Genomic DNA, 14,801 nt, shown 5'->3' on the forward strand with positions numbered 1-14,801 from the left:
AAGGATAAATTTAGGTCACATTTCTAGGGTAAAGAACATAGATTAGAAAAAGAAAAAAAAACTTACTTTTCATGATAAGTACAAGATATTTTGATGACTTGCAGAGCCATTTAATATATACATTTATTCTCCTTCTTCTGGAATAAGGAATCTCTAATGTCATTCAAGTAACAACTAAAGTAGTTAGAATATGGGATAAAAAATAGGCACATGCAATTAATTCAACCTAAGGTTATGATATCATAAATGACAAGATGATTCTCAGAGAATAATGGCAGAGGGTGAAGATGTTACCAGGTGTTCATCCTCAGTGACTCACAGTAAACTAAATACTTACTTATTTTCAACAATGAAGAGAGAATAACAAAACAAAACAAAAGACAATCAGGAGGAAGAGGGAAGAAAGGAGCGGAGGCGGAAGAAGACAACCTCCCTCAGAAGAAGGTGGCAACATTATTAACCTACTCTCAACCTATGGCCAAATTAGGAAATCACCCTTTGTACTGAGCTTCATAGGAAAGAAATAATCTCTCCCATTCACATCTTGACCAGGATTTTGAATAGTATTAACCACATAAAAGGGAGCCTTATATTGAATGGATGTTCACTGGAGGATGAAAGGCAGAAACCCCTGTTGGATCTTCATATTATGATCACACAATTTTTTTAAGGAGAGGTACCAAAATCAATCAGGTAAACACGAAAAATGGAAAAACACAGGATAAGCACACTGACATTCTGAGAGTGGAAATGAAGATTGATATGGGAAAACAGAACAGGAGAGCTAAGCTCCTTGCCTTCAAAAATCATGAAACAAAACAAACAAGCATACCAGATTGGAGAGAAGAAAATATACAACTTTCATTTGCCCCATTGACAAGCTCACTAGACAGGTACATCCATGAAATGGAGATGCTAATTAAACGTGTCCTGTTTGAGAGACTGCAGGAGCATGCAGCTTCCCTGACAACAAAAGGGTATTTCTCATCTTGTTGAACAGAGTGGAAGACACATTTTGGCTGCATTCTTCAGACAGATGATTTCATTTCTAATAAGCTCTCTAAATACACAGCCAGTTTTGAGACCTGAGGCATCCTTCTTTGTAGGAATGCATTAGTCAAATGAATGAAACCCTTACATCTTACAAAAAAAGTGACAGTTTGTAACTAAATTAGAGGTTACTAGTTTAAATTACTAATCCTTTCTAGGTGTAGATTGTAAGGTATCTGTCACAATTCCAGCTTCAATAAACTGAAGATGTAAGTCACTGAAGACATTTGTTTTAAAACAGGAAAAGGGAAAAATCTATGACAGGGGAGTTCAAGCATTTGAGCCATGAAAATACTGCTGTCTGTTTTAATAAATTTCTTACAGTTAGCAATATGCTTTAAGAAAATTTAGTTTACACAAGGATAAACTGAGGTGATACCACATATTTTATTGATTTGTGATGTTTTTCATCTTGGTGTATATCTAAGAATAGAAAATTCAACTAATTTTATTAAAGTTACTTATCTCCCAATGGAATTGTATTAAAACAAAGATGTAAAACCATCCTCACGAAATTGTGTGTGGATGTCTCTGTAGGATATTTTGCTAAATGAAAAGACTATTGACATTTTGCTTCTCAAAATATGAATCAGATTCGCTTCCAATGAGTGGATGTAAAATAATAACTACACAAATTCTAAATTTTACTAAATTCTATTGACTTAGTCATGCTATTAAAATATCCAAATATTTCATATGTCAGTCAAGGAGCTCACATAGCAGTGGAGAAATCCTTAGAGAACCAAGAAAAAGTTATATTTAGAGCTAGAATGTGTACGAGATTAAAAAAAAAAAACTATTGCAGAGATGAAAAAACTTTGGCTTCTATTTATGATTTATACTGAACAATCGATTATTTCAATCTGAATAATTTTAAGGTTGCAACGATCTACATTAGGACCATGTCAACTTGAAATAATCTTCTGTTAGATGAAAAAGAAACTTCAGACGTAATTCTCAGACAGTTTTTTAAAAAGACCAAATTTGTCGTTGAATTAAAGACTCAATAATGTATGTGATTTTGTTACTCTTTTTTTTTAAGCCTCTGTTACTCTTTTTTTTTAAAGCCTCTTCAGTGTTCTTTAACCTTTTATTCCTGATTCACGTCTGTCCTCCATAAAGAGAAAGACTGGCTCTCTAAACTTTTATTCACACTATCAGAAAAACAAAGATATCACAGAAGATTAGAAAACACACTGAATTTGGAATCAGAAGAACTGATTTAAATCCTAGTCCTAGTTTCTCTCCATATTATAAGGTGTGTAAAACAAAGACTTTGGATTAGATGATCTTTGAACATCTCTAGCTCCTAAACAGTAAATTATGTAACAGTTCGAAATATTATCCATTCTGGGTAAGTCTGCATTTCGTATAGCCTTAAATGCATATCTATGGTAATTGCTCATTTTTAGGCATTAGTGACTGAATAATTTGTTCGTGCTTGGGCTGGTAATTCTGATATTATCCTACATCATATGTGAATGACCTGGAAATAAGGAAGTAGAATACCTCGGACAATTACAATTTAAATATGCATAACATTCGAGAAATAATTCAGAGTTACCTGAGAGTAGACCTATCAAAACAATTGGTTGAGGAGTAAATTTAAGTTAAAATTTTTAAAAAAAGTAGATTCTAACTTTTAAAATTAAAATGTCACATTATATATCCAAATTTTTGTTTTTTTCTTGAAAATTAAGGTCATACAGTTTGATATATCGAAACCGGGCTAACATTCCAGAATAGAAGAGCCAATTACCTGCTGTGCCCTCCTTTTATTAGATGTGTTCAGTTTGTCTCTATCACCTGTGTTCCCAATGTTTATGCCTATTTCAATCAATTATCTTACCTACATAACTTCTTTATATAATCAGTTTGCACAAAAATGAATTGAATTTAATAAAGATATTGTGTATCTATCAGAAAGAGGATGAAGACAGTAACAAACACATAGAAAAGAGTTAAAGCAGCAAATGACAGTGTGTTTCCAGAATCATTAGGTAAGTTCCTTGTGGATCAACAGGAATTTTAGCAGATGTACATGTGTATATACATGATTTATATGATATACACAAAATAAATTGTGTTCTTTTATCTCAGTGTCTCTCATCCATCAAATTCATTCAGATTATGAATATGTGTGTATGTGCACACGTGCTATGTAAATATAGGAAATGCTGAGTTTCATATATCATTCTCTTGCCAGCTTCATTATAGTTTCCTAGCATTTTATTACTCCTTAAACTGACAATAAAATTTCCAAGTCTAAACAGAACCCAGAATAATAAAGGGGTCACCTTGTAGGCTACTTTTTAGGCATAAAATTAACATTCTTCAGTCTTTCTTTGAGCATGTCCCTTCAAATGACAACAGGGCCTTTGGAAGACCTGAAAACACATTCTGTGGGATGAGATCTCTGATGCTTCAACAAGATCAAGATCATTCTCAGTGGTGATAATAAGTATAATAATAATAATAAAAGTGGTGTCTTTTTAATAAAGGAGCTTTGGTTAATTGGAAAAATTAAGGAAGACAGAAAAAAATAGCACATAAATGACTTTGAAGGGAAGATAAAAAGTTGCATTCTTGGTAGTGAAATATGGCCTATATAGGGCTGGAACAAAACTTTGTGTTTGGGGATATATATGTGCTTGTTTATAGCTATGTAAGAAAATGGGAGAGGTGTGATGGGAGATGAGGCTGAAAATGACTAAGAGGCTTGTAAACCAATGGTTTTTAAAAGGATATCCAGTAGAAGAATTTACTTAGGGACATATGATGATCAGATTAATGTTTTAAGAATGTTTTGGCTATGGTGTGGAGAATGGCTTGGGTGTGAGGGTCAAAAGTGGATAGATAAAACCAGAGGAGACTAACTTAATGAACTCCAGGGAGAAGAGTGTGGAAGTTAAATTGATGGTTTTGGGGACAAAGATGGACAAAATATGAAATCTAAAAAACCACGATGAGATGCCATCTCTCACAAGCTAGAATGTCTACTATTAAAACATCAAAAAATAGCAGATGCTAGTGAGGCTATGTATTATATAACTATTTGTGAATTCATTTTGCCATATATCATTTATAATTATTCTTTCAACTTTCATAGTATACACAACAACTTTATTCCTTAAGGTTTGAGAGAAAGATACATAACCACATTTCCTGTTAAGCAATATATAACTAGCAAAAAAATAGCTTTGAAATTAAACTTTCATGGAAAATCATATATTTCTTACTATGGTTATAAAAATATTTGCTATTCAGGTAAGGCCAATTATGCATGACATACTATAAACCCTTCAGACACAAGAATCATTGATTATTAGGATCTCTATCATAGGGATTTCATAATAGATATGACTTCTCACAAATTAATCTAAAAATGCAATGCAACAGCAATCCAATTCTAATGTGTTTATTCTTCTACTAAGAGTCTAAAACAATTTTAGAAATAAAAATGCAAGATTTTCAAATAATTTTCAAATGAATGGCTGTAGAGTTCATACATAGAGATACGCTATAATGCTACAGTACATTTTTAAAATATGTTCATGCGGCACAGATCCACAAAGAGATCCAAAGACTATGATGGGGACTCCATATTCACGCATACGTTTTGAGAGTTTAGTACCACAGAACAATAGAAATACCTACTCCATCACTAGAGAAATGAAAGACTATTTAATATTTAGGGTGGAAGTTAAATCTCCACATCAAACCATATACACATAAATGCATTCAGATCCATCAGAAACATAAATATTTAAAAGTAAAAGAAGTATTAAAAGAAAGAATAGAAAGTATGTACATGTTCTGGATAAAAGACTTTCCTAAATATGATGTGATGTCCAGGAGCACTGACGGAAAAGACAATCAGATCTGACTACATAAAAAGCAAATCTTCTATATAGCAAAAACCATCAGAAACAAAGCAAATTCATTTGAAGGAAATTTTTTTTGTGTGTGCGTGTGGGGTGTATATCTTACAAAAACTCAGTATTTACAGTATATAAATAGTGCATAATAAGATCTTATGGAAAACAAAACACTTTAAGGAAAAAATAAGCATAGATCAAAATAAGACCCCTGGAAGAAGCAGAATTTTGAATAGTTAATAAAACATAAGAAAAGGTGTTCAAACTTCGCAATACAGAAAATACACATCAAAAACAATTGGCAAAAGTTTATTAGTATTATGATGCTGATTTTGGCAATAGCATTAGGAAAAATTCAAATTCACATATTGAGCATTTTTTAAAAGTAGTCTTTTTGAAGGCAATCTGAAAGTACTTATTCAAAATTAAGTTTGAATACTCTTTAATCTAGCATTTTCACTTCATAAAATGCCTGGACTATCTAATACAGGCTTTGTTACCCTTATACTTGAAGATGACCACTAAGACATTATTTGCAATAACAAGACAAAATCAAACAAATTATGTTTCTCAAAATATAAATATTGAAATGAAGGATGTTATATTTACACTATGAGTGCAATCATTAAAAAAAATGACATAGGTAAAATTAGCTAACACAGTAAGGTCTCAAAACTTGTTTAGTGAACAAAGTAAACAGCAGAAATGACTTTGTATGATACGATTCTACTACATATTGAAAAAACCCTAGTGTCGTACAAGTATCTAAGTTCATAAATAGGTAAATAGCTAATCAAATGATGGTATATCCACATAACAATATGCTATTCAGCCAAAGAAAGAATGTCTTATTGATATATGAAACAATATGGATGAATCTCACAATCATTGTGCTGAGTGAAAGACGACCGATCAATCAGTAGTTGTCTGGTGATGGGAGAAAAGTGGGCCAGGGTCTGGGGGAATAGATTACTGAGGGAATTAGATGACCATATGGAAAGAGTTGGAGGTCATATAGATATGTTCATTAGTTTGATTGTGATGATAATCAAAACTTTTGAAATTGTATATGCTGTATATATTTAAATATGTAGAGTTTATTTTATGACAATTATAGCTTGAGCTTCTAAAAATGCTCTAGATGTACCAGTATATAAATTTATAGAAAAATATTTGTATAGTACAGAACAAATTGATCGTCTATTAAGAGAGCTGTGGACTTTGAGGAAACAGGATAAAGAATCCTTTTCACTTTTTGCCATTCTGACTGCTGGATTGTGAGTGAAAAGTGCAGCAAGGACAGAAGTTAGGAGGCTACTGAACTAATTCAAAAGAAAGATGCCTGGATCAAACCTAGGTGCCCTCAGCAAAGCTAATATAAGGTAGCCCACTCTTGGACATACCTGGAAGGTGTATTCAACAAGACTTCCTGATTTATTAGTTATGATGGAAGGAAAGGAATCAGCAACAACTAATGACTCCAAGATGTTTATTTTAAACATGTGAAAAATAGAGTTGTCATTAAATGAGATTACAGAAGTGGATTTGAGGGATACAATGTGAAGTTTATTTCGGGGCATTATAGTTTCAATATTTTTTTTTAGATACAAAAGAAAAAGAAAGTAAGCAGTTGGACAAGGGATGATATCAATTATGTTAACATGTCCATATATGTTAAGCCATGAAACTATGTGAGCTCAACAAGGAAGTAAGGGAAGAGAGTAGAAGACTAAGGTCTGAGCCTGGGGTATTTCATTATTAAGACGGATAAAGAAAAGGAGCAAGTAAAAGAGAATGAGTAGGTGAGGGAAAAAAAGAAACGTTAAAACACCAATTAAATAATAACTACATTGGTAATTCACCTTAGTATCATTTTATTTTACAGGCTTGTGATTACATAATATGACATGATAAAATAAGTATCTACTGAAAGCCTGGCTGGAGAGGCTGATATTGTGGTGAAGGCTTTCTCAGTTTCACTGCTGCCAATGTTTTGCTCAGGATATTTTGTAGTGTGTTATCCTATCCATTGTAGTGTGTTAAGCAGCATTTCTGGCCTTACCCACCTGATACCTGAAGTAGTCTCCCGGTTGTAACAATCAAAAATATCTCCAGATATTTCTAAATGAGTGGGAAATCATACCTACTTGTGCTCTCTGATGCCTGCCTCCTCCATATACCCTAAATTTCTTAAGGTCCTTAATGAATCTCTGCCACGAAATTTGTTGAATACTTCCTTGTCGTCATTCACTTGATCTCTTAGAAGTATACTAAAATTATGACCCTGATCTCTTTCTCAAAATATTCTCCTCTCTCAGTTTTTGTAACTCTGCATCTTCTTATTTTCTCTGAATGCACTGGCTACTCCTTGTCATCATTTTAATTTTGCTTGGGAGATTGGTTGCAGTCCTTCTTTTCCTCCTTTCTTCTCTTACCGGTAATCTAATCTGGCTTCATAGTTTTATGTACATCTTCTACTCTGCTAGTCTTTAATGTGTATCTCTAGCCCAGAATATGTTTGTGTATGTATGTATATATGTATATCTACACATATAAATATATATACCTAATACATATAACATAATTTAATTTTATGCATATAACATATATACATAAATATATATATTTATGATTCATGTCCTCTCATAACTCATATACATGTATATATATAAAATAGTATTACTTCTTTCTCATCACAACTCAAATCTTCTCTCTTCAAATTGGCCTTTACTCATCTTATGTTGGGAATTGCATTATCTGAATTTTTCTTTCTTAGTTCATTATTTAATTCCTTTAATACATTTTTAAAAATTGGAATTTTCTGTATTGATCTACTTATGAGTTTAATTAACTTTCTCTTTCTTCCCTAGAAAATAAGCTCCATGAAAGCAAGATTTCAGTTCTGTTATTATTGCATTCCAAAAACCCAACACCAAAACTAACAAGTAGGCTTTAAATAAGCCTTTGGGTATGAATGAATAAATTTTGACTGGTTTCCCCTAAAATGCTATGCTTTTTATTAATAATTTCCTCAGCATTATTTATTGTAGACTCATATAATAATTATCACTGGTATATTTTTAATGAGTAAATACTGTTTAAGGAACTAAAAATCCATGATAGCAAAGTGTCAAATTTATACCTCTTTGACTTGTTTAGTAAAATTTTGACTAGATCATAACTGTTACATTATCATTTACCAGAGTCAATATGTATTATTGAGTGCCTGTCTTGTGCAATTAACAACAATCAAACCACAAATTGTAATGATGTAATGAACTGATAGCTTTAGATTTTTTCCACGTAATCATAATAAATGATTGTAACTCTGATTTGAATGAACTCAGATGACTATCAATTTTTAGCAGTACCCAGATGTTCTGAAACAAGACTTTTAAGTGGTTTTGTACACACACACACACACACACGCTTATTTGTGAGTGCATATGCACACCTATGCACTTTTGTGTGTGTGTGTGCGTGTGTGTGTGTGTGTGCTTGTGATACACAGAGACTCATATATTGGGTATGAGATTTATACCTCAATTAAAAATTGAGACCTGTTAGGAATAACTTAAATAGATATGTTGTTAAAAGTGTTTTGGGGGCCGGGCGCGGTGGCTCAAGCCTGTAATCCCAGCACTTTGGGAGGCCGAGACGGGAGGATCACGAGGTCAGGAGATCTAGACCATCCTGGCTAACACAGTGAAACCCCGTCTCTACTAAAAAATACAAAAAACTAGCCGGGCGAGGTGGCGGGCGCCTGTAGTCCCAACTACTTGGGAGGCTGAGGCAGGAGAATGGCGTAAACCCGGGAGGCGGAGCTTGCAGTGAGCTGAGATCCGGCCACTGCATTCCAGCGCGGGCGGCAGAGACTCCGTCTCAAAAAAAAAAAAAAAAAGGGTTTTGGGAAAACAAAATGACGTAATCAACTTTTTGAGAAAAATATATGATTATTAATCAGTAAAATAATAAGCATGTTTATCCTGAACATTCTATTTACAAAAAGGAGAACATACCACAAAATGACATCTCATATTTACTTTTCAAAGTCAAGTAGATCAGATAAATCTGAGTATTTGTTTTGCTTAGGAATATTTAGATTTTTAGTGGTAAAAATTTAATCTGTGCTTTTAGAGTTATTTGCATTTTTCCAAACATTAACCTACTTTATAGTGTTTCCCCTCATATGCTTTTTTGTATAGCATCTCATACTAAAAATGATAAATTGCCCAAGAGCATGTACAATTGTTGCATAAAGCTGTTATATTCTGTTCTGGGTACTAAAATTAAAATTCGGAAGTCTCATTATGCCTTATGTACAGATTAAATCATGTCACTCTTTTAAGTTTTAAATTATTTATTTTCTTAAAGGAAAAAAATCCATTCCTTTTGTATAGCCCAGAAGATTAGAAAATCATAAGTATTTCTAATTATAAACAACTTGGTCTGCATTTGAAATTTAAATTTATAATAATTATTAGTATTCTAACCATTTTCATAGATTACAGAAGAGTATTGCCTTCACAATTTCCAAAATAATAATAATAATAATAATAATAATAATAATGAAACAGGATCATATGGAAAAATAACCATTTTTTTTGGAATGGACTTCATTTAACATTTAGTTGTCTGAATAATATTCTTCTGGTTTTTGATGCAACAGATTTTATACTATTTATGGAAATTGAACTATTCCAATATTTTTAGTATCCGCAAGTATGTTTTTAAAACATCCTGCTACCACATGGCTAACTTCTTCCATTTGGTTCACTGATAATGGAGTTACAACTAATGTATTCATAACTTGATTTGTAGATTTTTCGCTCCCTTGTCTATTGATTCAGAGATAGAAATCAATGTGCCATAATCAGCCTAGGGAAAAAATCTTGAGTTTTATTTTTCAAGGGGTGGGGAAGTCTCAATCAGTATTATTTAATATTTGTGTCAAAACTTACAAGATGAATTAGATTACATGCTCATTAAACTAAGGGATGACTAGCGTGTTACTGTTAGAAGAACCAATGTTTACATGGCAGAGTAATTCATAAGATAGAAAATCAATTATTAATACATAAGACAGATTTCAGAGGAATAAACACAAATTGTCCAGATAATAATTGGATAGATATATGATATGCCATACATCTTTTGGAAATCAAATATATTTATTATCTCAAAGGAGTTGTAGAAATTGTGTACTTCAATATTATAGTTGTTTTCAGATGAGTAAGCTGAGACTCAGATATGTGATATATCTTTCAAGTTAATTGCTCTACAATTCATATTACTCACTAAGGTGGTAATAATAGATTTAGTCTGTCTTTATAATATTGAAATATCAGGAATACAAAAAGATTTAGGAAGCAAAGTTAAATAGTTGCTTTTATCAGTGCAGCGCTAAAGTATTTTTTAAAATAATGTATTGGCTAGAATTGTTAGGAAATTTGGCTTATAGTGCTAAAACTCATGGCTCAGAGGTTCCAAACTTATAATTACGGCATTTAGTTAGTTATGATGAACTCCTTAGTAGAAAATGCACTCCTACTGTTATCCATTTTTCTTCTTTGTGAATGCTATTAGTCATGAGAGATTTAAATAGAGAGGTGAAAACAAAAGCAAAACATAGGAAGTCTGGATGATATAACACAAGTTATTACTATCATTAAAAGAGTAAATAAAGTTTTATATCCTATTAAAATAAGTCTAATCAAGCTTTGCCATTGAATATGAAAGATTCCATAACACATTAATAAAGATAAAATATGTAAAATATACACATATAAATAAATATTCAAGTAAAATACATAAATACATTTCTGTGTATAAGAATGAAAACTTAGTTACCAAACATTGAGTGAATTTGGCTTAAAATCTACAATAAATTTTGTGAATTCTGTTCACTAGAACAGCGGTCCCCAACCTTTCTGGCACCAGGGACCAGGTTCATGGAAGACAACTTTTCTACGAATGGGGTGGGTGGGGGATTAGATTCTCACAAGGAACTCAGCAATCTAGATCCCTTGCATGCACAGTTCACAGATTCCTCCCATGCACAGTTCACAATAGGGTTTGCGCTCCTGTGAAAATGCAATGCCACCACTGCTCTGACAGTGTGCAGAGCTCAGATGGTAATGCTCCCTCACTAGCTGCTCACCTCCTGTTGTGCAATCAGGTTCCTAATGGCCACAGACTGATACTGGTCTGTGGCCTGGGGGTTGGAGACCCTTGAACTAAAGGACAATCAATTTCCTCAAAGCACAAAGCTAAATAAAACAAAGACTTTTCTTGAAAAATTATGCCAAAATTAAAGATGTGTCTATCTTTATCAATTATAAAATGCAGATATGTAATTTGCAAATAATGTTTAATGTGCTAATATGAAGCAGAGAACATTTTGCCAATTATTGTTATTAATGTCATCACCATCATCAACAGAATCATCCTACTATTAATAGCAAGCATCTAAATAGTACTTCCTATGTACCTAGACAGTTAAACATTAGTATATAAAATACATATAATTAATGTATATTATTTATTAGTTACATGTAATTATATACAATTAATTTTAGTATATAGTTAATATACTAATATGTAAACTGAATCATCACTAGAACCTCTTGAAATAGAGTACCAAGAAGCTAAGAGGCCTGTAAGCAACAGGAATAAGATTCAAACTCAGCCAATATAACTCCACAGTATATACTCTTTATTCATTCATTAACAACAGATGCCATGTTACCATAGAAGCAATGTTTTCAACAGGCAGATTTCTGTTTTAGAGCTAACAAAAGTTAATGGTAGCTATTGTGTTCGAGGAAATAGGAATTGAACAATTCTGGTATACATGGATTTTTACTCAAAGGTTTCATCTAAGTTAATCTAAATCTGAATTTGAAAGCTACAATAGCTTATTTTAAAACCAGCATATTGCCATCTACTGCTGATAAAATTAAAATATGTTCCAGACTTGCATCAAATGGATTCATGTAGTTCAAGTGTTTATGGTAGATGCTAGTAGAAAAAGTAGGGAGGACTTCTAGATAGGAACCTCTAATTTTTGTTAAACACAAAGCTTCAATTACATCCTGCTGGGACAGCACTTGACTTTTTGGTTGTACAGGAATGGGCCAGGCCCTATAAAAATACACATTTATCTGTCATTTTCCTTCCAGGTTACTTAAAAATATAAAACACACAATAACTTGACATGCCCTAAAACAAAAAGGGATAATCTATAACCATAAATTGAAACATATTCCAGTTTATTTTTCTCAAAAACCATGATTATCAACATGTCCATCATACACAAGTGCACAATATTTCTGTTTTGGATGTTTCCTGAAATATAGTTATCAGGAGTCAGAAGAAATGGTTACACCTTTGAGTTGATGTCCTGCCCTAGAGTAGAAGTATATTTATGATAATGTAAGAAGAGAAACAATTATCCCTGCATTACACTACTTTCTAATGTAAAAATAATGTGATGTTTCCCAATCTCATCTCATGATAAAAAAGCTTATATTCATAATAATTGTAAAGCACTATGGAGCAGATGTTCTGGAGATGTTAGGTATCATTCATTAGCATTCTTATACTATATATAAGTCAAATACATTAAAGCAAAAACATAAAAGCGTACAACTAAAATAAGTCATGTACAGCTATGATAATGAATGAGCAGAGAAATACATTATTGCTATACAAGGAAAATATTGGGAAAATAATTGAATATATTAATTAATATAATTAGATATTACAATAGATACATTTTATTTAAAAAGCAGCTGTTGGAAAGGTATGGACTTTCAAATATATAATGGTATTTACTTACAATCAAGCCACTGTTTGCTTGCCTTTTTTCTCTGCCATGGATCCTTTTGTAGAAAATTCCGCCTGGATTAAACTGAGTACTCCAAATAATCATATCTCTTTGATAATATACATCCATCCCTGTTATTCTTGAATTATGTTCAATATGAGAAATTTGTTGATGATCGCCACTGTAGTTGAATGGATATATAAAACCCAGGATATCAGTGTCATTAGCAATGTAGAGAACTTGATCTTCAGAGCCTGGAGATTATTATAATAAAATACAAAAATAAAGTAAATTTCAACTAATGTTAAAAGCAATAATTGTACTTTTAAATGATCTTGAATTATTATTCTTAATACAGTTTTTCCTCAAAAATCAACCAGCTTTATATTATCTTTTAGTCTTTACGGCTTATTATTTCTGATATCCACTTATCTAAATATTTATAATAATTATTGATAGAGGTTTTCTAGTGCCAATCTTTCCTTGTGGCTAGAAATTATGTACATATAGATGTCCTTTATATGAAGAGAGATTATTATTTGATAAGTCACAATACAGTAGGTTATAATGCATCAATTGTCAATGTCCAGGTGCTATGTTGTATACTTATTAAGCTTCTAAAGTTTCTGAGTACTTAATTTATGAACCTGAGTGATCATTACTTTAGGCTAAGAAATAAAAATTAAGATATGAAGAATCTTCCTCTTACTGTATTTATACATCTTAAGTACTTATTAACTTTTAGCATAAAAAGATATCAGCATTTATTACATTAAAGTTCTATAATCTCTAAATTATCTAGAATCCTGCTAAGTGAAACATTCTAAATTTTTGACATCTACAATAGAATACTAATGTCATTTTCATACTGACAAGTAAAACCCTAAAGCAAATGCCAAAAATATCAATTAAAATATTAATGAAGCCCTAAAGAGAGGTTGGATTGCAGATACAGTTTCTGCAAATAAATAATAATAATAATAACCCATGAGATGCCTTTCAGCTCTGTAATGTTAATAGCTCTCATTAACATTATATAATGAATGAATGCTCATTATGTGTCAAACGCTATGTTAAGCCTTTCACAGTTTATCTTCACTTCTTATAACTATGGAAACTGAACTGAGGCTCAGACACTTTAGTGAATTCCTCGAGACCACACAGTCTAAAAGGTGCTGTGCTGGGATTCCAATCCAAGTATATCTAATGCTATAGCCCACAGCTGATCCATTATGTCATCCTTTTCTTCTTGTAATAACAATCTTATTATAATAATAATGTCCAATCATACCTTGCAGCTAACAATATTGAAGTTACAATATTATTTAGCATAAACATATGAATATTAAAATCTATACCTACAATTGCCCAGAACCATAGTTTATCATTTAATCTTTTTGTTTGTTTGTTTGTTTGCTTGTTTTTCTTTTTTTGAGATGGAATCTTGCTCTGTCACCCAGGCTGGAGTGCAGTGGTGCAATTCTGGTTCACTGCAACCTCTGCCTCCTGGGTTGAAGCGATTCTTCTGCATCAGCCTCCCAAGTAGCTGGGACTACAGGTGCACACCACCACGCCTGGCTAATTTCTGTATTTTTAATAGAGACGGGGTTTCACCATGTCGGTCAGGCTGTTCTTGAACTCCTGACCTCGTGATCCGCTTGCCTTGGCCTCCCAAGGTCCTGGGATTACAGGCGTGAGCTACTGCATCTGGCCTATCATTTAATCTTTTTAAAAAATAATATTAGTAAGTGGAGGAGTTCTAAATTTGAAAGAAAGATCTTGTTTTAAAACCCTTAAAATTCTTACTCAAAATTCCTTTCTCCTTATAATGCTAATGTTTAACCTTTTATTTTTATCCCAGGGGTATAATTTTTATCATATTCCCTTAGAGCAGACCATCAAGAGAGATACTTCACATTCTATCACACTGGCTTTTAAACTTTTACCCCTTTTGAAAAATTGTTTTGAACACTATGTGATTTTAACAGTAACCATGTATTTCATAGTCATTTCCATAAGCCATATAAGATTAAATTCATTAATAT

At 32.3% G+C, this 14,801-nt stretch overlaps 1 protein-coding gene across 4 annotated transcripts in view; it reads right to left on the reverse strand.

Moving 5' to 3' along the window:
- LRP1B (LDL receptor related protein 1B) overlaps positions 1–14,801 on the reverse strand; it is a 1,954,889-nt gene that overhangs the window by 108,615 nt on the left and 1,831,473 nt on the right. For 3 of the 4 annotated variants that reach the window (XM_005573071.4, XM_015433154.3, XM_074008981.1), the window contains one exon: positions 12,769–13,010. In XM_005573071.4, coding sequence (XP_005573128.4) covers positions 12,769–13,010 — 242 coding nt within the window. The remainder of the gene's footprint in view (positions 1–12,768; positions 13,011–14,801) is intronic. The other variant, XR_012421093.1, reaches the window with a different exon arrangement.

Source organism: Macaca fascicularis, chromosome 12 (genome assembly GCF_037993035.2).
Source record: "Macaca fascicularis isolate 582-1 chromosome 12, T2T-MFA8v1.1".
Classification (NCBI taxonomy): Eukaryota; Metazoa; Chordata; class Mammalia; order Primates; family Cercopithecidae; genus Macaca; species Macaca fascicularis.